Here is a 24,786-nt window from a genome sequence, read left to right on the forward strand (position 1 = left end):
TGTTGCAGGACCAGGGAAGTAGAGGGAGGTGAGGGCTGAGGGAGGTCCAGAAGCGGTGCCCCTGGGGCCCAAGAAAGGCACTAAGTCGGTCTGGGTGAGAAGGGTCAGGAAGCAGTATTGGTTCCCCTGGTGTCTGGGGCCCCAAGTCTAGGGATGGCGCAGGTCCCAAACTAGGAGTAGCGAACAGCGGGAGATGGAAGGGTGAATGTGGCTTGGGGAGTCAAGGCGTGGAGGGCTGCGCTATAGACTTACCCCAAGAGGCCTGAGGATAGGAGTGCAGGCTAGGAGAGTTAGCTGGTGGTACAGGTCCAGGGATGCAGAGAGAGGTGAGGGTGGGGCCAGGACCAGAAGCGGTGCTCCTGGGGCCCAAGAAAGGCACTAAGTTGGTCTGGGTGAGAAGGGTCCGGAAGCAGTATTGGTTCCCCAGGTGTCTGGGGCCCCAAGACTAGGAATGGCGCAGGTCCCAACCTGGGAGTAGCAAACAGCGGGGGAGATGGAAGGATGAATGTGGCTTGGGGAGTCAAGGCGTGGAGGGCTGCACTATAGATTTACCCCAAGAGGCCTGAGGATAGGAGTACCTGTGCATATTATTTTTGTCTCATCTTTTATATATCATAACAAACCTAAACAGACCTTCATCACTTGCTTAGGCTTTCTCATTTTTTATGTCTATTTTGGAAAATAACTCCATTCCCATGTCCTTTTAATATCTTTTACATTCTCATTTTCTTTTTTAAAAAATAATTATGAGACATAATAGCATTAACAAATAAATTTTCCAACTGTTGTGAGACTTCTTTTCCTGGGGATGCTAAGCAATGCTTATTCCCTTTTAAAGTTCTAGTGCCAAGCCAATGTTTGTTTAAAGTTTTACTGGGGAACCAATGAATTTATTGAGCTTACTTACCAAGATAACTGAGGGGTTGCTGAGGTGTATGTATGACCTAAGGGTATGCACACTGGAAAGCCTTTACCCAGCATGAGCCATGCCTTCTCTTCCTAGCCTTCTGCAGATTGTATACTTTAGCCTTCCCCAAATCCAGGAGGTCATGTATGATTAGGGTCAAATTACATACTTGGGAAGAGTGGCTGGATAATGAGGTGTGGGTCCAATGACCCTGTTTGGCCCTCCTTTAATGAATGAGGACAACCATCAGCAAGCCCAATTGTGATGATGTTTAGTGATCAGGCTCGGCTGAAGTCATGATGGTAGTTATTTCATGCAGAAGGGACTGCTGTATAGCATCATCTTACTAAAAGGACCTGGAATTTAAAAGGATTTGGTGTTAGGAGCCACATAGGAGGGAGAACATGCGTCATTTGTTTTTTTGAGTCTGTGTTACTTCACTTAGTATAACAGTTTCTAGATCCATCCATTTACCTGCAAATTTCATTACTTCATCTTTCTTTACTGCTGAATAGAACTCCATTATGTAAATATACCACATTTTTGTTAACCATTCATCAGTCGAGGGGCACTTAGGTTGCTTCCATTTCATAGCTATTGTGAAAAGACCAGCAGCAAACATGGTTGTACAAGTGTCTCTACAATAGAATGAGTCCTTTGGGTATATGCTAAGGAGTGGTATAACTGGGTCATATGGTACATTCATTTTTCAGTTTTTAAGAGTTCTCTACACTGTTTTCTGTAGAGGTTGCACAGGTTTGCAATCCCACCAGCAGTGAATGAGCACTCCCCTTTCTCCACATCCTTGCCAGCATTTGGACCATTTGTTCTCTTGATCCTAGCCAGTCTGATTGAGGTAAGATAATAGCTTTCAGTGGATTTAATTTGTGTTTCTCTAATTACTAACGATGTTTAACACTTTCTGAGATGTTTCTTAGCCATCTTTATTTCTTTGAGAACTCTCTGTTTACATCCTTAGCACATCACTTGGTTTCTCGATTCTTTGTTTTTTGAGTTCTTTATATATTCTGGATGTTAAACCTCTGTCAGATGTGTCACTGGGGAAGACTTTTTCCCATTCTGAGGATTTTCTCTTCACTTTCTTGATTGTTTCTTTTGCTGTACAGAAGCTTTTTAGTTTAATGAGGTCCCACTTGTTGATTGCTGACCTTAATTCCTGAGCAACTTCTGTCCCATTTAGAAAATCCTTTCCTACACCTATATCTTGTAAGTTACTGCCAATATTTTCTTCCTAATAGTTTCAGGGTTTCCAGTTTCACATTAAGGTTTTTGATCTATTTGGAGTTGATGTTTGTGCAAGGTGAAAGATAAGGATCTAGTTTCATTCTTCTACAGGTGGAGATCCAGTTTTGCCAGCACCATTTGTTGAAGACGCTGTCTTTCCTCCCCTGAGTGTTCTTGGCACTTTTGTCAAATATCAGGTGGCTGAAATTGCATGTACTCAGGTTTGGATCTTCAGTGATGTTCCATTGATCTGTGTGTCTATTTTTGTGCAAGTACCATGCTGTTTTTATGACTATTTCTCTGTAGTATACTGTGAGATCTGGTATAGTAATCCCCTCAGCTTTGCTCTTTGTGCTAAGGGTTGCTTTGGCTATCTGGGATCTTTTGTGCTTCCATGTGAATTTAAGGATTTTTTTTTTCTAATTCTGTGAAGTATGTCATGGGTTTTTTGATTGAGATTGCATTGAATCTATATATTGCTTTTGGTAGGATTCATTCTTATTACTTCTTCCCATCCATGAGCATGGGAGGTCCTTCCATTTCCTGGTGTCTTCTTCAATCTCTTTCTTTAATGATTTGAAGTTTTCATTGTAGAGATCTTTGGTGTCTTTCATCAGATTTATTCCAAGATTTTTTTTTCAGCAATTATGAATGGGAGCATTTCCCGGTATTCTTTCTCCAATTGCTTGTTATTGGTATATAGAACTGATTTTTGTACATTGATTTTATAACCTGCCACTGTACTGAAAGTGTTGATCAGTTCTAGGACTTTTCTGGTGGAACTTTTGGGATCGCTTAGGTATAGTATCATATCTTCTGCAAAAAGTGATAGCTTGGCCTCTTCTTTTCCAATTAGTACTCCTTTAATTTCCGTCTCCTGTTTTATTGCTCTAGCAAGGGTTTCAAGCACTATGTTGAAAAGGAGTGGAGATAGTGGGATAGTGGACAGCCTTGTCTGGTTCCTGATTTTAATGGGAATACTTCCAGTTTTTCGCCATTTAGAATGATGTTGGCTATGGGTTTGTTGTATATAGCTTTAATTATACTGAGGTATGTTCCCTCCAGTCCAATTCCCTCTAGGACTTTGACTATAAATGCATACTGAATTTTGTCAAAAGCCTTTTTTGCATCTATTGAGATGACAGTGTGGTTTTTGTCTTTGAGTCCATTTATATGATTAATGACGTTTATTGACTTGCATATATTGAACTAGCCCTGTATTTCTGGGACAAAGCCAACTTGATCATGATGGATGATCTTTTTGATGTGTGTCTTTATGTGGTTTGCAAGTATTTTGTTGAGAATTTTTGCATCTATGTTCATTAAGGATATGGGTCTATAGTTTTCATTTTTGGTTGTGTCTTTACCCAGTTTGGACATTAGAGTGATGCTGGCTTCTTAGAAGGAATTTGGGAGTTCTCCCTCTGTTTCTATCATTTTGAATAATTTAAGTAGTATTGGTTGGAGGTCTTCTTTAAATGTCTGGTAGAATTCTGCTGTAAATCCATCTGGCTCTTTTTAGTTGGGAGGCTTTGTATTACTGTTTCAATTTCTTTATATGTTATGGATCAGTTTAAACTGTTGATCTCTTCTTGGTTTAACTTTGGTGGTTCCCATGATTTCAGATATCCATCCACTTCTTTCAGATTTTCAGATTTAGTAGTGTATAGGTTTTTAAAATATTCTCTTATAATGGTTTTAATCTCTTGGGTGTCTGTTGTGATGTTTCCTCTTTCATCTCTGATTTTGTTGATTTGGATTTGCTCTTTCTCTTGGTTAACTAGGTAAGGGTCTGTCTATCTTGTTTAGCTTTCCAAAGAAACAGCTCTTAGATTCATTGATTCTTTGTATTGCTTTCTTCTATTTCATTAATTTCTGCTCTGATTTTTGTTATTTCTTCTCTTCTGCTGGGTTTGGGTTTCATTTGTTCTTGCCTTTCCAGTGTCTTGAGTTGTAGTGTTAGGTCATTTATTTGGGCTCTTTCTAATTTTTTAATGTAGGCACTTAGAGCTATAAACTTCCCTCTTAGGACTGCTTTTAATGTGTCCCAGAGGTTATGCTGTGTTGTAGTGTCCTTTTCGTTGAATTCCAGGAGTTCTTTTATTTCTTACTTAATTTCTCCTTTGACCCACTCATTGTTTAGGAGTGTGTTGTTTAATCACGAGTTCGTGTAATGACTAGGGCTTTGTCAAGTGTTGATTTTGAGCTTTATTTCATTGTGGTCTGATAGAATGCATGGAATTATTTCCATTTTTTTTATATTCGCTAAAGTTTGTTTTGTGGCCCAGTATGTGGTCAATTTTTTAAAAAGTTCCATGGGGTGCTGAGTAGAAAGTGTATTCTTTGATGCTTGGGTGGAATATTTGAAAGATGTCTGTTAGGTCCATTTGGTGTATGGTATCATTTAATTCAGATGTCTCTCTGTTTATTCTTTGTCCAGTTGACCTGTCTAATGGAGACAGTAGGGTGTTGAAGTCCCCTACTATTACTGAGTTGGGATTAATCTGTGTCTTAAAGCCTGTAGTATTGTTTTTATGAATTTGAGTGCACCAGAGTTTGGTGCAAATATGTTAAAGATTGTAATATCTTCTTGGTTAACTGTTCCTTTGATCAGAATGAAGTAACCCTACTTATCTCATCTAATTAGTTTTACTTTGAAGTCTATTTTGTCAGACATTAGAATTGCAACCCCTGCTTGTTTCTTAGTGCTATTTGCTTGGAAGATTCTTTTTCATTCTGTTACCTTAAGGTAGTGCCTGTCCTTGAAGGTGAGATGGGTTTCTTGCAGACAGCAAAGAGATGGATTTTGTTTCTTTTTTTAAAATATTTTATTTTTATTTTATATATATATATGCATATATTGCGTACATGTAGATAAGTACACCCATGTCATGCAATGCCCTGAGAAGACAGAAGAGGCTGTGGGATCCCCTGGAACTAGAGTTATGGACTGTTGTTAGCTGCCATGTGGGTGCTGGGATTCCAACCCGGGTCTCTGCAAGAACAACCAGTGTTCTTAACTCTGAGCCATCTCTCCAGCCCCGGATTTTGTTTCTTAATCCATTCACTTAGCCTGTGTCTTTTGACTGCGGAGTTCAGTCCATTGGTATTTAAGGTTATTATTGAAAGATGTGTATTAGTTGCCACCATTTTAATTGCTCTTTGTGTTTCTAATTTTGTTTCCTTGATTATACCTTTATTTATTTTCTTTTGTTGCCCCTGGGGTATAGTTGTTTTTCTCCGCTCTCTGTATTGCTTCAAGTATTCTTTGAAGGCTGATTTTGTAGACAAGTATTCTTTCAGGCCTTTCATGTCATGGAAGATTTTTCTTTCCCCCTCAACTATAATAGACATTTTTGCTTGGTAAAGTATTCTGGGCTGGCATCTATTGTCATGTAGAACTGGAAATACCTGATCCAGGTTCTTCTGGCTTTCATAGTTTGCACTGATAAGTCAGCTGTAATTCTGGTGGGCTCTCCTTTATAGGTGACTTGTTGTTTTTCTTTTGCTGCTTTCAGTATTCTCTTTGTTCTGTATATTTAATGTTTTTACTATGATATGTTGTGGGGAGTTTCTTTTCTGATCCTGTCTATTTGATGTTCTATGTCCTTCCTGTATTTGTATAGGGGTGTCTTTCCTTAATTTCTGGAAATTCTTTTCTACAATCCTTTTTAAGATCTGGTCAACACCATTAACCTGAAATTCTTCTTCCTCTATTCCTATGATCCACAGATTTGGTCTTTTCATGGTGTCCCACATCTCTTCCATATTCCATTCCTGTATTTTTAAAATTTTTCCATAATCTTTGCTCAAGTGGTCCAATTCTTCAGCTTTATCCTCCAGTGTTGATAGTCTGTTTTCCATTTCCTTCACTCTAGCGGTGAGACTTTCCCCTGTTGTTTTAAGTTGGCTTATTGAGTTTTGCACTTCCTTCTTCATTTCTGCCTGTTTCCTTCAATGTTTCTATCTCTTTTGTGAATGCATTCAGAAGTTTATCCCTATCTTCTTTTAGTTCTGTGTTTGCCTTGTTTGTGTGTTCTTTAAATTCAGTGAATTCTTTTATCATATTCATCATTGTTCTTTTGAGTTCCATGTCCTGCATTGTCTCTAGGGGATTCTCATTGTGCTCCTCTAGAGGATTACTGGTATTTGGTGGGGATATGTTATTTTGGTTTATCATGTTATTATTTTTTCTCTGTGATTTTGACATGTGAATTTCTTTTGTAGATTTTGATATGGGAATTAAATTTAAGTATGTTTATGTTTGTATTATCCAGGTGCCTAGATCCTTTCTTTATTGGTTATGTAAAGCTGCTTGGTATAGGTTTGAGGTTCTCTCAGGTTTAATTTAGAGGGAACTGATGGCTTCAGATCAGCTATTCAGGGGTACCCACAGAAGCCCAATTCAGGTTCCAGTTAGGTACAGTCAGGCATCCTTCACCATGTAGAGACAGGATCTGGGTGCTCTCAGGCAGTCCCCTGCATTCTTAGCCAGAACTTGGCACTCTCTGGCAGTCTGCTGAGATCAGAGCCACTACACTGAAGGAGGTTGGAACCCACCCTCTCCCCTTCTAATGTATTTTTATCAAATCCTTTCCTCTCTCCCCTCCTTCAACTCCTCCCATATTTCCTCCTTCAATGCTGTCCCCGTCCCAACTTCATGGCCTTTTTTTTTTTCTATAACCCACTGAGTCCAATTAGTTCTGCTAGTATGTGCCCAGGTGTAGGACCATCACTGGAGCATGGGCAGCTAAGCAGGGGGTACATCCCTGAATAAAACTGACTGTCCTTCCCCTAGCAGCCAGCAACTGTCAACAGCTCCTCAGTTCTTCTTTTTAATTGACGCAACCAGACATTTGCTGCTCAGTTATTTTCAGGAACTCTAGTAAACTCTGTCCTTGCTGCTTTAGATACAAAATGACATAAAAGCAATTATATTGATGCAAAGTACACTTTTAGATAAATAATTAGATGTTTACAAAAGACTACTTAGCTAAAATTCTCCCTGGAGGGTGCAGACTTAATATTGATACTGGGGAAAATGGATTCCCTTAGGGTTCTTAGTCTCATTAATAAAATAATCTAAGAATGGACTTAAATGGAAGCTGAAGGACAATGCATATGTACAACGCTCTCTTCTGGCCTCCGCAGGCATTGTACAAAAAAACCTCCAGGGTAGGGAACCTGTAAATGTCAGCAGCTGCCTTGAGGAGGAGGATGGAGGAGAAAAAGAAGAAATCAAAAACAAAACCCAAGCTATTTTAAAGCCAGCATGGAGGTCAGACATGTGGGGAACTATAGCATCCACATGATGGGGAGGTGAGCTTTAAAGAAAGAGTAAAGAATCCCAAAATATTGGAACAGCTCGAACTATTAGGGAAGGCATGCTTAGAAAAGATATTAAAAAAAAGAAGAGGTTATGCTTTTTTGAAGAATTCAGGAAAGTGGGCAGACTTCCCGGGCTACATGGCTGTGGCCTGGTAAGCTACTGTGCTAGGACAGGAATTCTGGGAAGGAAAAGTATACCTCACGAGAGCACTAATTACTCTCTTTTTAACGTGGCTTAAGATGAGCTTGTCTTCATGGGGTGGCCCCTCAGTCAGATAATTGACTTACCCCAACTGGACTGTTACATCTCCACCCAGGCCAGAGACTCTATTTTCTTGACCAAGAGTTTCTCTTTACAGAGCATCTATTGCTATGGTAACATGCTCCCTATCTGCTTGGTTATCCCATTGGAAACCCTTTCTTTGCTCAACGTTTTCAACTTTCTCTGGGATCCTGAGCCACACTGCACCTAAAAGATCAACCTCCCAAGATCTCCCCAGGCCCAGAAGCAATCATGAATGTTAGTCTTTCCCATGAGCAGTAATAAGTTTTCCACCCTTTGACCAGTTCTTGACCTCCTCAATCTGCTCAAGCAGTGCCTGCATGATCCAGTTCACACAGCTTCTTGTTTTCACATTTCCTCCACCCTCGATATCCTTTTAGTTCTCATGTTCTTGTTCACATGCTCTATCTAGTCCTCTACTGTGCATAAAAATGTCATGGTTACAGCTTTCTTAATAGTAATATCACCTAAATTTTTTTCCATGGGAGGTCAGTTCTCAAGAGGGTCCAGTCTTAAACCCAAATGTGAGCCTTGCTTGAAAGGAAGACCACTTTCTATCCGAACCACTTTCTATCTAAACCCTTCTGTCCTCGTTTGTCTCTCCATTGCTGTGACAAAACACTCTGACCAATACCAACTTGGGGAAGAAAGGGTTGATTTAGCTTACATATCCCGGGTCACAGTTCATCCAGGAGCCCAAGGTAGGAACTCAGGGCAGGAATCTGGAGCTGGAGCACAGGTCATGGAGGAACTCTGCTTACTGGCTTGATCCCCTGGCCCCTGCTCAGCCTGCTTTCTTATGCAACACAGGCCCACCTGGCCAGGAATGGCACCACCCACAGTGGGTTGGTCCCTTCCACATCACTCAACAATCAAGCAGGTGTCCCATGGACATGGCTACAGGCCCGTCCAATGAAGGCAATTCTCCAATTGAGGCTCCCTCAACCCAGGTGTGTCAAGTTGACACTAAAGCTATCCAGCACACCTTCATTCCCTATGTTTTTTCAATTCTAGTCCAAGATACCCAGAAGCAAACTTGGAGATGAGACCTGAAGAAAGTTGGGGCCATGTTAACCCTGAGCACTGTGAAGAAGCAAATTCTGTATCAGAAAAGTCCATCATCAATTTAGATGAAGAAGATCCTCAAATCTGCCGTGTATGTGGGGACAAGGCCAATGGCTATCACTTCAATGTCATGACATGTGAAGGATGCAAGGGATTTTTCAGGTATAATCACCCACCAATCTTCGCTCACTTGGTAACATTGACACACTCAGTCATGTCTGTCTGGAGTGCCATATTAGCTGACTGGGTGATGTCTCAAAGCTTGATCTGATTTCTGGGTTCATAGTATTGGTTAATGGCCCACTGAAAGACCTTCTAATTAGTCCAAGTAAGCCATTTAGACCTGCATCTGTTTTACATTTACAGACACAGGTTGTAGAATTTTCTCAAGACTGCTGTCATCTATCACATGCATCTCATGCTAACTGATTTCTCAGTTTCATTCTTTTAAGTACACTTGTATATCTTTCAGATGCTTTTCTAAGTCTTTAAAAACACTTAGAGGTTAACAGTATATCACCTACATAATCTAACGAACCTTTTTTTATTAACAGAAGGTGGACAGGATAACAAAGCAAGGTCCTGGGCTACCATTCCAGGACTAACAGTGGTTCTGTAAAGTTACCCTTGGAGGTTTGAAAGGTCCATTGCTGACTCTTCCAATAGAATGCAAATTGGTGTTGAGATCCGGCAGTTAAGGGAATAATTGAAAAAAGCACTAGCAATATAGTATGAAAAGATCCCATCACTTGTATCAGTTGTGCTATCAAAAAGAGCAACATGGGCTGGAGAGACAGCTTAGCAGTTAAGAGCACTGACTGCTCTTCCAGAGGACACGGCATCCACATGGCAGCTAACAACCATCTGTGATTCCAGTTCCAGGGGATCCGACACCTTCTTCTATTGCATGACATGGGTGCACTTACACACATGCAGACAATACACTCATATACACAAAATAAAAAAATATATAAAGAGCAACATAGGGGTACAGTGGCATGAATGTTTGATGGACTACCTTATTTAGTTCACAAACTGGCTTCTTCACAGTCTACACCAGGCTGTTAAAAAATGTTGAGCAGGGAGAATAATCTTTACCTTGTCTAATTTCTTGATGGAATCTACACTGTTTGATATTCACATCCCTACTCGGGGTAGGCAACTTTACAGGCTCCTATCTTGCCCAATCAGGAGAGAAGTGCATATACTATGAGGGTGAGGGAGGATAGTAACCCACTCCTGGGACAAGCTTAATCCTTTTCACCTGTACCATCCTATCTCTGTGTCCATCCACTGCTGCCCACTATCCCCAGTGCTTTGGGGAGGTGTCATGAAATAAGATTTACACAGCTATAGCATCCAATAAAAAACAAGTATTTCTCATATGAATAGAGAACCTCGAAATCCATGAGGCATGGCCTTTTACTTTCTGACATTTTCCCCCCTAGGAATGCTGGCTGGACTCACATTTGCTTTCAAGTGACCAGGACAGGTCTTACTGTCTGCTTTCCTTAGTTTCATCCTTCCTCCCTCATGAATTCTTTAGCACCTTAAGAACCAGATGAAAAACAAATAAACAAAAACCAAAAAAACACAAAAAGAAAGAAGCTGGATGTGGTAGCCCATGCCTTTAATCCCAGTACTCAGAGGTAGAGGCAGGCAGATCTCCATTATATCCAGGCCAGTTGGGGCTACAAGGAGACCCTGTCTAAAAACAAAACAAAATAAAACAAAATAAACCCTATTTACATGACAGTCTAAGTAATTCAGATCCATCAAAGCCTCTCCTGACTCATAAAGATCCATCATGGCACAGCAAAGTCACCAAAGCCCCATGCCAACCCTGAGGTCCTTGCTGAATTAACTTTTTTTAAAATTAATTAATTTTTATTTTATGTGTATGGGTGTTTGGCTTGCATGCTTTTTAAGTGTACCATGTTCTTGCAATGTCCCTGGAGGTGAGGAGAGTGGGATCCCCTGAAACTGGAGTAACATGGTTGTTAGCCACTATGTGGGTACTGGGAACTGAACCCAGGTCCTCTGCAAGAGCAACCAATGCTCTTAACCCACTGAGCCATCTCTTCAGCCTCCTGCATTAACTCCTTAATAAGCTCCTTTCTTGACTCTCCTGTCAACACATTCCTATCCCACCCTCGGAACTGGGCTTCAAACTCTGCCTCTCTCATGCCTAATTCCCTCAGTAATCCCTGTCTTTCCTCTGTTGTCTTTCAGTCCTGATATTCATGGGGACTTCTGCAGATGATGACCAAGTGTCTCTAATGACTGAGATGAACCAGTAGTCCCTCAGGGACTGATCTCCCTTATAACCCTCAGGTTATACAGCCTTTGCCTCAGAGGAGGGGTAGCTACATCACTCAGTTTCTCAGCTTCCACCACACTTGGCAGATCCCAGTCACTCACCTGTTCCACAGCCTCATGAGCCAGGCTGTGAGAGGCACTTTCATTTCTTGTTTAAAAGTCTTTCCAAATTTGGGGCTGGAGAGATGGCTCAGAGGTTAATAACACTGGTTTTTCTTGCAGAAGACTCGGGTTCGAATCCCAGCACCCACATGGCAGCTAACAACTGTCTGTAACTTCAGTCCCAGGGGATCCTACAGCCTCTTCTGATCTCCTCAGGCATTGCCCAACATGGGTGCACTTACCTACATGCAGGCAATACATACATACACGTAAAAATAATAAAAGTAAAAAAAAAAAAAAAGTCTTTCCAAATTCAAGCACACAGAGGCAGTGTATGTCCTGATTATCACGATCCCTGTACTGGGCCACTATTAAGACCTCTGTCTAGTGCTGAATCATGGATTTCCTTTCTTCCTCTGTGTTAAAGGTTGAGGAACGCCATCTTTCACTCCTGCCTTGCTCTCCTCTTCCTCTTCACTGTCCACTACTTCTCATGGGTTCTAAGTTCTGGATCCAGGAAGGGCTCTTTTCTTTCACTTATGTCCTGCCAGCTATAAGAAATAGCAAGGCAGACCTCCCCATCAGCCTTTCTTTTTCCACTTTTTTTGTCACATCAGAGACTACATGGAGGGTAGCACCTGCATATCTTTCCCATTATAATTACTTCCTTATATGGGCAAATTTTGCAATGTGTTCTATAGTCCATCATTTCTTGGGAGCACATCCCCATACTTGTGTTGGGTAGACCCCTATTACTATGGCGGTATACCACTCTCTACCATAAAGGGGAAAATGGTCACCCTGAGATTCCCCCAAGGATACTCAAGAGATGACTCAGCTTCAGTTGCATGTTTTATCACCTATAGAAGGGGCATTCAACTCCCACTAAAGCAAGGAGGTATGCCCTCCCATACTAATAGGGAAAGTCAGCCATATGAGAATTGCTGTCACAGATACTCCACTCTCAGACAGATCAACAGTAGCTAGCTGCATGTTTTATCATCCCTAGCAGGGGCCATGAAATTGCTTTTCCCTAACACATCTTTAGTTCTGTCAGTCCCTCTTCAAATACTAATTATGTTGTATAATTTTTCCTGGGGAGACATGAACAAACTATCCACCCCAGATAGGACAGTGGTGACAGATCAAAGAAATGATTCCGTCTAGCTTGGTGAATTTATTGGAGATGCTTATAGGAGCATGGGTGAGGGGTTAATTACAGGAGCAGAGGTGACTTGGGCAGATGCATCATTGAAAAGTCCTACTCTAAAGCCGGTGTGATGGTGCACGCCTTTAACCCAGCACCTGGGAGGCAGAGGCAGGTGGATCTCTGTGAGTTCGTGGCCAGCCTGGTCTACATCGTGAGTTCCAAGCCAACTGGGGCTACAGGAAGACCCTGTCTCAAAAAGACAAAAAAAAAAAAAAAAAAAAGTAGTGACTCATGAATGCAAAATCACTGAAGTTTCTCTGTACAATTTGCAGTTGGCCCCACAGAAGACTCTCCTCTCTGCCAGCAATTGCTCACCTCTTATATAACTTTGGGGAGGGTGATTCTCCTGAATCTTGTAAGTTTTGTGAGCTTACTGAATCTTAGGAGCCTCTCCTCTCCTCCACTCCGACCCCCCTGGAGGAAATGTTCTAGGCTAACCTGGAGTTTTTTTTTCAGAGTTCTTCCTAGTGACTGGTCTTTTGAATGGAAATGAAAGTTCAAGCCAAGGCCCCACTCTGCAACCCCATAGATGGGGTGCTGGTTGGGGGGGCACTCAGCTATTTATCACCAGAATTCATAGGAAGACTTATAGTCCTTGATGACTTCAAAAAGGTATTGAAGCAATCTTTGTATTGTGCCCAGTTCTGTGTCCCCAGAAAAGACTCTATGGTCTTGGGACGGATGTGGGCATTCTGGAGCCATTCTCAGGTCACATAGGGTCAATTCTACACAGGGTAGGTCCAAAGGCACCATGATAAAGGGAGAAATAAACACTCACTGTATGGATTATAATGTGGTGACACACACCAGCAGTGTCAGGCCATGTTCAGCAACAAGTCACAGAGTACTTGACTCAGCTAGTGGAACATAAAGAAATGGTGTGACCAACTGAAACAGTAAGTCCAAAGTCTTCTGAGTTGGTGGGTCTGTGCATTTTTCTCTTCAGCCAGCTTACTGGAGAGCTCCAATTCCAGTGAAGCTCCACTTGCCAGAGACCCCAGACAGTAACGAGGATGTTCAGCTAAAGAACCTGTTCCATCACATTCATTATACAGGCTTGAGCTGGCTCCAGCCTACTCCTGAACCAGTAACTAGCAAACAGCACCAAATACATTACCAAGCTGGGCATATACCACATGGCCCCACATTGAGCCAGTGGGCATTTGAACCACATCAGGATTCTTCCAGCACAGAAGAGGCCAGTCAGAGCACCAATCAAGGCAGCTTCTGTGTAGATTGCCTTGGGTAGATTACTATTTGGGGATACCTGGAGGGAGGCAAGGCAATGGGTGGGAGCTTGACTTCCTTATCAGTCAGACATAGACTCAAACTTCAGCCTGTCACTTACCTGGAGGGCAGATACTAATCCAGCTTCTCAAAGCCTTAGTGTCCTTCACTGTGCCGGGGAGGTGAAAGATGAATTTCATAGGATTTTGAAAACCAAGTTTGCAAAGTCATGCAAAGTATCCTGCCCCCTTTATCCATTCTGGGTACATATTGGGGTAGTCAGGGGCCTTTTACCTGGGTCAGCAGGGAAGGCAAAGGTGAAGGTGTGAAACTCATGAACATGCCCCTAGGCTGATGCCTGGCCTGAGACCTCAGGCTTCTGAGTTCAAGCCTGCCAGTTACAGAGCTTGACTCAGCCTTTCTGGCCCAGGCATCCTAGCAGCCCTTTTGTCTATTCCCATGATTCCAAACCAGTTTCCCTCACTTCCGACACAGTTGGACAGAACAGAGGACTGGAACCAAGGGATGATTTGAATCATCCAGCTGTGGAAAGGCAGGGAAACAAAGCCCGGCATCACTGAGAGGGTTTTTGATGGGAAACTCAGGATGGCCAGGCTGTGGGGAGGGGGTAATGTGCTAAAGTCTTCAAAGGGCCTCACAGACTGCCTCCCTGCTGTTTGGGCTATGTAGAGGCCTGTGACCCTTCACTCTGGTAACACTCAACTGACCAAAACACAGAAGCTGCTGCAGAGCCTTCCTGGGCCCCTCTCTACAGAGTTCCTAACCTCTTGGCCCATAGGACAATCAAGAGAACCCCCAGGTCCTGGCCCCTAATCTAGAAGAAAACCTGGAGAATGGAAGGGCCCTGCATGTGTCTGATGCTGCTGTTGCGGTCAGGTTTCCTCTGGCTCACTCTTCCAAGAGAAATCCAGAGAGACCCATTTCCATGGACATTGCCTAGCTAGCAACAAGTGTATGAAAGAGGACAGCAGGTACTGGAGCCTGGAGTTGAATAGGTCTACAAATGCTCTGGGGCTACACACAGGTGTCTGAAAAACACCAGTCCCATTTTCTGTAGAAACCTCTCAGAAATCTCCTCTGTTCCTCTGTCTTGGACCTCTAGGGTACAGCACTAACCTACACCTTTCCTATAAAATCCCTAGTGTACTGGGGGCTGCGGGGAACTATGCTGCACAGATGGTGTGGCCTGAAGCGCCTGGCCTGGGATCCGAGCGCCCCTCGCTGACTGCCTTAAGCAGTGTGTCTTGTTCCCCAGGAGAGCCATGAAGCGCAATGTCCGGTTGAGGTGCCCGTTCCGCAAAGGGACCTGCGAGATAACCCGGAAGACGCGGCGGCAGTGCCAGGCCTGCCGCCTGCGCAAGTGTCTGGACAGCGGCATGAAGAAGGAGAGTGAGTGGCAGGGCAGGCCACTGGGTCCCCGCAGCCCAGCCCGCGGCTCTATAGGAGTTGTCAGCGTGGGTACCAGGGCGGAGGTGACCACCTGGAAGGCAGACTTGGGAGATGCAGGGCATCTGTTCCCTGTTGTGGGAGCTGTGGTAGGAGATGCTGCCAGAGATGTGCCCCTTCTTACCTCTCAGCGCTCTCTGCAGGATGCCTTTGGTCCTCTTCATAATTGTCCTCCTGGTGCCGTAACCAGGTTAGAGGATGATGACCTTGCAGGGGCACCTACACTTTATTAACCCGCAGTGATCATGTCTGACGCGGCCGTGGAGCAGAGGCGGGCCTTGATCAAGAGGAAGAGGAAGGAGAGGATTGAGGCTCCACTGCCTGAGGGGCAGGGGCTGACTGAAGAGCAGCGGGGGCTGATCCAGGAGCTGATGGATGCTCAGATGAAAACCTTTGACACCACTTTCTCCCATTTCAAGGATTTCCGGGTAGGAGGCTTAGGGCTCCCTCCCCTGCTTTTTCAGCACCTCAAAGCCCCAGTCACCTTCCCAGAGCTTCCCACACTGAGGTCTTGGAGGCAGAGGCATCAATATCCCCTGGGAACTTGCTAGAAATGCAAACTCTGAAGCAACCTCTTCCTAATCCCAAACTCTGGGATGGGGAAGGCCCCTGGTGACTCCACAGGGACTCAGGTCCGAGAATCTACTTTCTCTCAGCAGCAGGTAGGACTGGGTCTAGGAATAAGTGGGGGCCTATTGCTGACAGTGGGAAATTATGAGGTCAGAATCAGGGCCAGAATGGGTGTTTGCTAATTTTTCTCTGCTGGCAGTGTTTCCCCGCTTGCCACTCCAGCCTGGTTGAAAGTAGCTCAGGTGGCCTGCCCAGTAAAGAGAAACTGTCCCAGGGATCTTAGCATGTGCTTTCCATTTTTGGCTCCCAAACTCCGACCCCACTGAGAGGTGCAAGGAAGGAAGCCCATCTCACCCTCTTGACTGATCAGGCAGGGAATGCATGTGACCATTACTGTAGGTCCAGAAAACACAACCTGTTAGCAGTTACCCAGAGAGCAAAAACACGGGCTATGTGTGTATGTGGGTTCACTCAAGTGTGTGTACCTGTGATTGTGCACCTCACACTGCAGCTGGCTGTCTGGGGTCCTTGTGTGGACCTGTGACAACATGCTGCCTCTCCTCTCTTTGCCTCCTGCCATCTATCCTAGCTACCAGCGGTGTTTAACAGTGGCTATGAGCTTCCAGGGTTTCTGCAGGCCTCACTCTCAGAAGATCCTGCTACATGGAGCCAACTCATGAAAGACGTGATTCCTATGAAGATCTCTCTGCAGTTGCGGGGGGAAGACGGCAGTATCTGGAACTACCAACCCCCATACAAAAGGGATGGGAAAGAGATCATTCCACTGCTGCCCCATCTGGCTGATGTGTCAACCTACATGTTCAAAGGCGTCATCAACTTTGCCAAAGTCATCTCCTACTTCAGGTAGGCTGTGAGGGCTGATTGAACAGATGTGGAAAGGAAAAGGAAAGGGCCAGAAATTTCAAATAATCTGTGGTAAATCCCCATGAACTTGGGAGATGTTGGTGTCAAAAGACCCTTTGTTATCTTTGCCCCTGGGGCACCAGTCCTACTGGGGAATAAAGCCCTACGTGTACAAGTCATTGGCTTTGTGGCTATGGGATTGCCAGCCTCCCCATCTGGGAACAGGAGCTAATCCTATCAATTTAGTAGGGCTGGTGTATGAAATAAGAAAACATCTGAAGAACCTTCAGTACATGCTGGATATTCAGATCTCTATTTCCCTCATAAGGTCAGGAACCATAACTTGCCATTTTCAGAGTAAAGGATGAGTTGGAGAGAAAAGAAGAAAGTCTGTAGAGAGAAGAAAAACAGATGCTAGGCCTCCAGCTGTCTGTCATCAAGCAGGCCATGGGGAGGATGGGTGGTCCTGAAATCCAACAGACCAGGTCTCCTCAGAACTGGGTCTGGAGGCAACACTCATGATAAATGCTGTCAGCAGGAGACCTAGAAAGCTCTGTAAGATATAGTCTGCAGTGCTAGAGGTAATACAAGGTGGATTTGCCCCTGGCTTGTCCACTTTGCCTTGCCAAGACTGGTCAAGAGGGGCAAAATCACAAATTTCATTGGTAGGCAGAAAGCATGTGCTAGGAGTAGAGCACAAAGCCTTCAGTACTAGAAAGGAACAGTAGAAACATGTATGCAAGGCATGTCATATTTAAAAAGACTAGAGCTAGAGAAACTTCTGAGAAGGGAAAAGACAGCACTTGGCTTGAAAACTCATCAGGATATACTTAAATGAAGCTAATGGGCAATCATTCTAGGTGGGCAAACTGAGGCAAAAGGTTATGAAGCTAAAAAGGCAGAGCCAAAGCATCACATGTTGGTCAGTAGCTGTGTAGGGAGTTTGAAGAGATGAATCAGGTTATAAGGGACTCAGACACAAAGCTAAGTGGGCAGTAGAGAGCTCCTGAAGGCAGTGGGAGAGAAGACCATGGTGGGGAAAGTCACCTGCTGGCCTGGATTATGAAGGAGAGACACTGGAGGCAACCAGGAGGCAGCCACAATTGTCCTCAAGAGAAGAAGTCCATTCCGTTGCTCCCCCGTCCTCCTTCAGCTTCTGGATTATGGGATGGGGACTGATGCTAGCTTGTGCGAAGCCTCCCTAGGAGCTGTCATCCTCTCCTGTCCTTGCTGCCAGGGACCTGCCCATCGAGGACCAGATCTCCCTACTGAAGGGGGCCACCTTTGAGATGTGCCTCCTGAGGTTCAATACGATGTTCAACACAGAGACTGGGACCTGGGAGTGTGGTCGGCTGGCCTACTGCTTCGAAGACCCTGATGGTGCCCAAGAGACGCCTAGTTGCCCTGGCAGAGGGAGGGATGTGGTGGTGGGGGCCACAATTGAGGGAAATTGGGTGACAGAATGAAAGTTTGGTGAGGGAAGACTGGGTTCTTAGGTTAGCTCCCTGAGGTGTTACCTCTCTATCCCATACCCACTCACAGGTGGCTTTCAGAAACTTCTACTGGATCCGTTGATGAAATTTCACTTCATGTTGAAGAAGCTGAAACTGCATAAGGAGGAATACGTACTGATGCAGGCCATCTCTCTCTTTTCCCCAGGTGATAGCACACACCAGTTATCAGCAGGAGGCTGTAGTCTCTTCTGTTCTCCTCAGGGAAGGTCCCAGCCATCAGCCTTGCTCCCCACTCGCTGTACAGCCAGAGCATTTTTTCCTTGGTTGGTGGGATAATGCAGAGGCCTAGTCCTCCCTCCCTGCCCTGCCTGGTTGAGCTTGGCTCTGGAGGTGATTGGCCAGCAATTCTCCTACCCTAAGCTACCCTGCTTGTCTTTGATTTTCTCTCCTCTGACTGCTACCACAATTCCTTCCCTTCCCCTCAGACCGCCCTGGTGTGGTACAGCGCAATGTGGTAGACCAGCTGCAGGAGCGATTTGCCCTTACCTTGAAGGCTTACACTGAGTGCAGCAGGCCATATCCCACCAATAGGTGAGTATGAACAGAGAGGGGTAGATACAAAGGATATAAGGGGGCCCCTCCTGTTGTTTGGCCTCACTTTTAGCCTGACCCTCAGGTCACTGCCGTGCCTGGGGCAGTCTCTGATGATCAAGGCTCTGGGACTGTGTTCTGTGACTTCCATTAAGGCCTCATGCCTGGGCCCAGCTGAGGGACATTTGTCTGCCCAGGGCTTCCCAGATTTTTATCATCAAGGTATGGGGAGGAACCAGATACTGCCCTGTCTCTTACAGAGTCTTCTAGCAAAGGCTAATAATAACTATAGTAACTATAAAGATAATGATATCAATCATAATGGCAGTCAATTAATCTATAATAGCTACTACCATTTATTGGGATGTGCCAGCCCTGGGACCAAGCCATTATGTGCATTATCACCTTTAACCCTCAAAACAGTCCCCTGAGGCAGGTAACACCACCATCTTTCAAGGGAGTTGAGGTTCAGGGCAATTGTCCAGGATTCTACCTGGTGAGCCTGGTGGCCAGACATTCAAAGCTCAAGCTCTTGAGCATAACCTATGACTTTCCCAAGAAGAACACAAACATGCAAGGGGTAGGAAAATCATTTTGTTCTGTCTGTCACTCAAGAAGACTGCTGAGGGCTTGGCACTGATAGGGGCATCCACACCTTCACCGGTCCTCTGATTCCTTTGTCCTAATGCCCAGTCTGATGCCCATGGGTCTGAGGACGAGAACAAACCTAGATTGAAATAAGCCTTGGGTATGAGTATTATAGTGTCAACTTGAAGCTTCAAATCCTCACTTGTCCTCTGCCCACTTTATTTTTGGTTCAGCATCCTGGGATGATGGGGGATGGTTTTATCTTTATTTGTTCAGTTCCCTTCCCCCTTTAAGGAGGCTAGAGGTGCTAGCTTTCTTGGAGAAACCAAGGTAAGTGGTATGTTAGAAACTTGATCCAGAGCTAGAACTAGGAAAGGATTCCAGCTTGAAGGTCCTAGTCATAGTGACTACTCTCGGTCCTGGCCCCAAGACATTAACCAAAACAATGATTCCCCGTACCTTCTAATTAACCTATGCATTTGGTACCTATATGGTCTAGATTTTCTACTCAGGTATTTGTGTACAAGCACTCAAGTCCATGGATGGGGTAATTACAGCTTCCACCTCAAGTACTAGTAGGCTATTCTGCCTTCTCATGTTTAGGCTGAAGGAAGTTCAAGCATCCTCTCTGAACAGGGCCAATCTGGTGGGGTAGGGAGGCGGTGGGCCACATCACCAGCTTCTCCTCTGGATGCCTGTAGGTTTCTGTTCCTGAAGATCATGGCTGTCCTCACTGAACTACGAAGCATCAATGCCCAGCAAACCCAACAGCTGTTGCGCATCCAAGATACACATCCCTTTGCTACCCCCCTCATGCAGGAGTTGTTCAGCAGCACAGATGGCTGAGTGCCTGCCTTGGAGTAAAGAGAGACTCCGTGGGACAGCCAGACCCAGAGATCTCTAAACTGCTACATCTGGGGCTAGACAGATGGACACACTGATAGCCAACAATGCCATGACTGCAGCTGGGCTAGCATTCCTCAGAATCAATGGGAGCTCCCAGGCCCCAGTTCAGCCTATGGAGAGTGCTGGCCTATAGGTTAGGCCCATTCCTGTAGTTAGGAATAAACCCCTAAATTTCACTAAATTCTAAAGTATTGGGTGGGGAAGGGAAAGGGGGTACCAGATCGAGCCATGAGAAGGTCTGCACCTACTCCACAGTCATTCTAAACCTCAAGCCTGAGCTGCTTGTGGGGTTCAGAGCTGTGCTCACCAGCAAGTTCGCTGGTGTCTTTTAGAGTCTGGGAGCCCTGCACCAAACACCAGAAGCTTGTCATGACCTTGTTCTTGGCACATCGTCTTGATTCCTGCGTGCAGTTGAACATATTGTTGATCACTAACAATACATGACCTGCTGTGGGGGACACAGTACTGACTCAGAGGTGGATCCTGACTCAATGAGTTGAAAAAGGCAGAACTAAAGCAGTTGTTCCTAACAGCTTACAAAAACACCTATTATAACAGCTCATTAGTATGTAAAGTCAAAGAAGTGACATGGGACATAAGGTCAAAAAACTTCGTGTGGGTGCTGGGCTGCACTGGGGGGTCTGTGGGACCTAAGTGAGGGAACCCTATGTCAGGTGCTTGTGGGAGGAAGGGGAGGGAACTGTGGCTGTGGGGACCTGTGTGTGACTTGATGTGAGTAGGTCTGCGCCCCATCTGACTGGAGCCTGGGTTTGCTTCTGAGGCTGGAGCACTGGGATGATCTATGATAAGGTAATTAATAAACAGGCAGGAGCAGAACTATCTGCATGCATCAAAACTGCTGTGTACACCTTGATTGTCAAAGCTAAAGTGTATAATTATTTGTGAATAAAACTGCTTTTGCCCTTTTGTATGAATGACTGACAACATAAGGCATACTCCGGACAAATGACTTTTACAAACTTGTAACCAAAAAGTTACTCTTGTTAGCTATTTCTAATGTAGACAAGTTCACTGAACTATGTGCTCCTCTCATGACCTGGTCATATGGTCTCTACCCATCATGACCCTTCCTTGCCCTTGACTTAAAATAATGTATAGATGTTGTTTACGTATCAGTGGCAAACAGCACTTATCTCATTACAAACAATGAGAGAAATCTAACATCTGATTATGGGTTGTGTGTGTTGGTCTAGGTTTAGGATCAGAAAGGGCAAAATTCTCTAATGAGGGTCTGACTGACTTTCCCCCATTTCTTGCTGGCTATACTGTTTTAATAAAAGAACCAGTCCTTACAGTTCCAAGAGAACTCTGAAGAAACAGGTTTTCAGTTCACTCTTAAATTTGGATACGAAGAGTCAGGTTGGTTTTTTGTTGTTGTTGTTCTTTTTGAGACAGGGTCTCTCTGTAGCCACAGCTGGCCTAAATACCCTGTGTAGATCAGGCTGGCCTCGAACTCACAGAGATCCACCTGCCTCTGCCTCCCAAGTGCTGGGATTAAAGGCGTGCACTACCACACCCAGCTTTTTTGGTCTTTTTGAGACAGGAACTCCCTGTAGCCCCAGCTGGCTTGAAACTATGTAGACGAGGCTAGCCTTGAACTCACTGAGTTCAAAATGCCAAAAAAAACCCCACCAAAAAACAAAAAACAAAGTTTAGCAAATGTGTTCCTGGGTTCAAATTCAAATCAGGATAAGAGGAACTTCAATAATGAATTTTTGAATAGAGATGTAAAATATCTTTTATCTTTCTAGGGAAGAAAATGTGAGAAAAGAAATAAAAATATATACAGAGCCAGGCATGGAGGTACCCATTTGCAATCTCAGTGGAGGGACAGAGTCAAGAAGAGTGTTCAGGACATCCTGAGCTGAAGGTGAACAAGCAAAACCAAAACACTCCCTCTTTCACCAGGCATGGTGGCACACACTTTTAATCCCAGCACTTGGAGGCAGAGGCAGGCAGATCTTGTGAGTTTGAGGCCAGCAAGGGTTACATAGTGAGATACATTCAAAAGAAAACAAAACCTAACCAACAAAACCACCCATACACATATATTTGTGTACACATTTCCTAATTAACATTATCCTTTACAAATCTGACAAGTCTGCTGGTATAAGAACATAAACATGAATTACTTGTTAGTTTTGCTAGATTGTTCTGTATAAAAATATATATAATTTAAAACATAGTCACCTGTTTAAAATATGTATTTGATTGCAAATTAAGCTGTAACTGAATTTTATGAAGTGCTTAACTTTAACCACCTTACAACAGGCAGGACAAACCTTAAGAACATCAAATCATCAATGTACGTCAGAACACCTAAGTGTGTTCCCTTACATCCTCCCCGATTTCTAGAGGCAGAGAAAGCTTCCATTTACTGCAAAGAAACAGAAAATTGAGCCCATCTCTGAAAACTCATGAATATAACTTTTGCCCTCTCCTCCCAATTTGGACTAATTAAAGACAGTAGTTATAGCTAGAAGTACATTTCTCATTTAGAAGTCTAAGTTTTATTCAACTATATTCATATATAATACATGCATCTCTCCTTCCCCTGGGAAGTAACCTTCATGTGTTATTCATTCAAAAGCCTGATTGCGTCAATATATGGGTTAGGTAGTGAGGTAAAGATTAGGATGGGATGTAGGTTAACACCACCTCCTCCCAGCTGATTTTTAAAATACCCAGGCAGTTCTCCAAACATTAAATTGGCATGTCCATAGGATTTATACAGGCTATAAACTTATCTATAAACTTATTCCAAGAGTGGTTAAGATTTAAGGTTAGCTGCACCAGAGAGGATATACAGGATACCTCTTTTACAGTAACTTTGGTTAAGTTCTTAAGACTCGGTGAAATCCAACTTCCCTACTCTCCAACATATTTCTTCCACGGTCACACCCCCAGCTACTGAGCAAGTAGAAGCAAGATTTATGTCTAGCATCTCTGTGGCCAGTTTCTTGTTCAGGAAAGAATAGTTTCCAAAGTGCAGGGAAGATCTGTTTGAGCCACTGCATACTTTTGGCCCCATCAGTCAGGGATACTCGGTGGTCTCCATTCCTGTGCTCCAGATGTTGTCTAAAGTCTTGACATCAACAGCAAATCTTCACATGAAAACCCCAGAGTGAGAAAAAGAGGCTTAAACACAACAACAAAACACTCTCAAACCACTCTCCCTCCCCCATTAACCAGCCCTTCCCAGTTCCGGACAACTTATCAGCTGCATCCTGCTTCCACACCAGCCTGTTTCTCCCTGGTTGCTTTCCTTCTTACACCTTTGGCTCTCCAACATCTGAGGGCTATGAGATGCAAGGAAATGACAAGCTCTCACTTCTACCCACCTGCTTCCTTAACTCACCACCACTCCCTCTTAAAACCAAGGAAACTTACAGGATTCCAAGTTAAAGGGATATTTGGCAGGACATTTAATCCCAGCTCCAATTGGTAAGGCAGGACCTAAACAGGATGACAATGAATCCCAGACCACCCTACTTCAATGACACCAAAAGGCTCAGCCTACAGCTGTTTCTACTGGTTCAGTTGCCCTCTTCCCCATCTGCTTTTTGAAATAGGGTCTGCTTTACAGACCAAGCTGACCTTGGACTTGTAGTGATCCTTCAGTCCATGCTGGAATTACAGGCATGTGGCATCTTGTTCAGCTTTTTTCTAAAGATGTTAGTAGAGCTAGCCCACCCTCAACAGCTCAGTAAATAAAAGACCACACTTTATCGAATATAAATTTGTCTTTATTGAAGCAGCAGTCACATGACCTTATATCTAACCCTTAGGCCTGACAATGAGCCAGTCCTGAAAAATGGTGCTTCTGTTTGCACTAAGACATAACATGTTAACATACATTATCCAGTATTGGAAATGAGCAGACTCAAAAACAGGTGTTGGTTATGTGCGAGGTACAGCCCCACTGTTTGCGGTGTTCATGTTTTACAGAGACCCCCAAAGACCGTTACTAATAGGATGAAAGTTAAAAGAAAATACAGCCACACCAAATCATGGACACAGTAACCAAAAACAGCAGCTTTTACATGTTTTTACAACTGTCCCTTCCAGGGTGATTTTCTTTCTTTTCAAAGTAGTGTCTGCAATGCTTCCTCTACATCAGTTCCAAAGGTTTCCAAGCTGGAAGCTGCACCTCCTGTCTCTACATCAGAGCAAGGTCATTTCAAAGAACAACAGATGTGTTCACATCTTGACTTTTACAACAGAGATTCGTGTTTCCCTAATTAGGAGTAGAGATGGTATTGTGACTACATTGCAGTGGCAAAGTAGGCAGGGAGATGAGGGCTAGGTACTGAAATAAAGACCACACACTTGTGAATTTCAATTTCATTTCCAGGCTAACCTACTTTTTATTTAATGCAAATTACAGTACCAGTTAACTATTTCCAAACCAAGTCACATAGAACATAATGTATTTACAAGGGAATGGGGAAGGGGAAAAAAAAACATTGAGCATACTTTTCACAAAAAAGTTTATATTTAAAAAGAAAAAAAAAGTTCAGTCACAGAGGCATTCAAGTAGTAATGTTATACAGATTTTGCTTTTCCTTTATAGCAAGACAGATTTGCACAAGAGTTTGCAATAGTTTGTATACAACCCACAGTCATATATATATATATA

The 24,786-nt window shown here is 43.9% G+C and overlaps 1 protein-coding gene across 1 annotated transcript in view; it reads left to right on the plus strand.

Moving 5' to 3' along the window:
- Positions 1–21,308, plus strand: part of Nr1i2 (nuclear receptor subfamily 1 group I member 2) — a 67,749-nt gene extending 46,441 nt beyond the window's left edge. The window contains exons 2-9 of the mRNA XM_008842901.2: positions 8,778–8,990; positions 14,963–15,096; positions 15,394–15,581; positions 16,313–16,587; positions 17,825–17,967; positions 18,130–18,246; positions 18,527–18,632; positions 19,922–21,308. Coding sequence (XP_008841123.1) covers positions 8,806–8,990; positions 14,963–15,096; positions 15,394–15,581; positions 16,313–16,587; positions 17,825–17,967; positions 18,130–18,246; positions 18,527–18,632; positions 19,922–20,066 — 1,293 coding nt within the window. The 5' untranslated portion in view covers positions 8,778–8,805 and the 3' untranslated portion in view covers positions 20,067–21,308. The remainder of the gene's footprint in view (positions 1–8,777; positions 8,991–14,962; positions 15,097–15,393; positions 15,582–16,312; positions 16,588–17,824; positions 17,968–18,129; positions 18,247–18,526; positions 18,633–19,921) is intronic.
- Positions 21,309–24,786: the final 3,478 nt, after the last annotated feature.

The sequence above is a fragment of the Nannospalax galili genome, unplaced genomic scaffold (assembly GCF_000622305.1).
Source record: "Nannospalax galili isolate Female #2095 unplaced genomic scaffold, S.galili_v1.0 scaffold18, whole genome shotgun sequence".
In the NCBI taxonomy this organism is placed as follows: Eukaryota; Metazoa; Chordata; class Mammalia; order Rodentia; family Spalacidae; genus Nannospalax; species Nannospalax galili.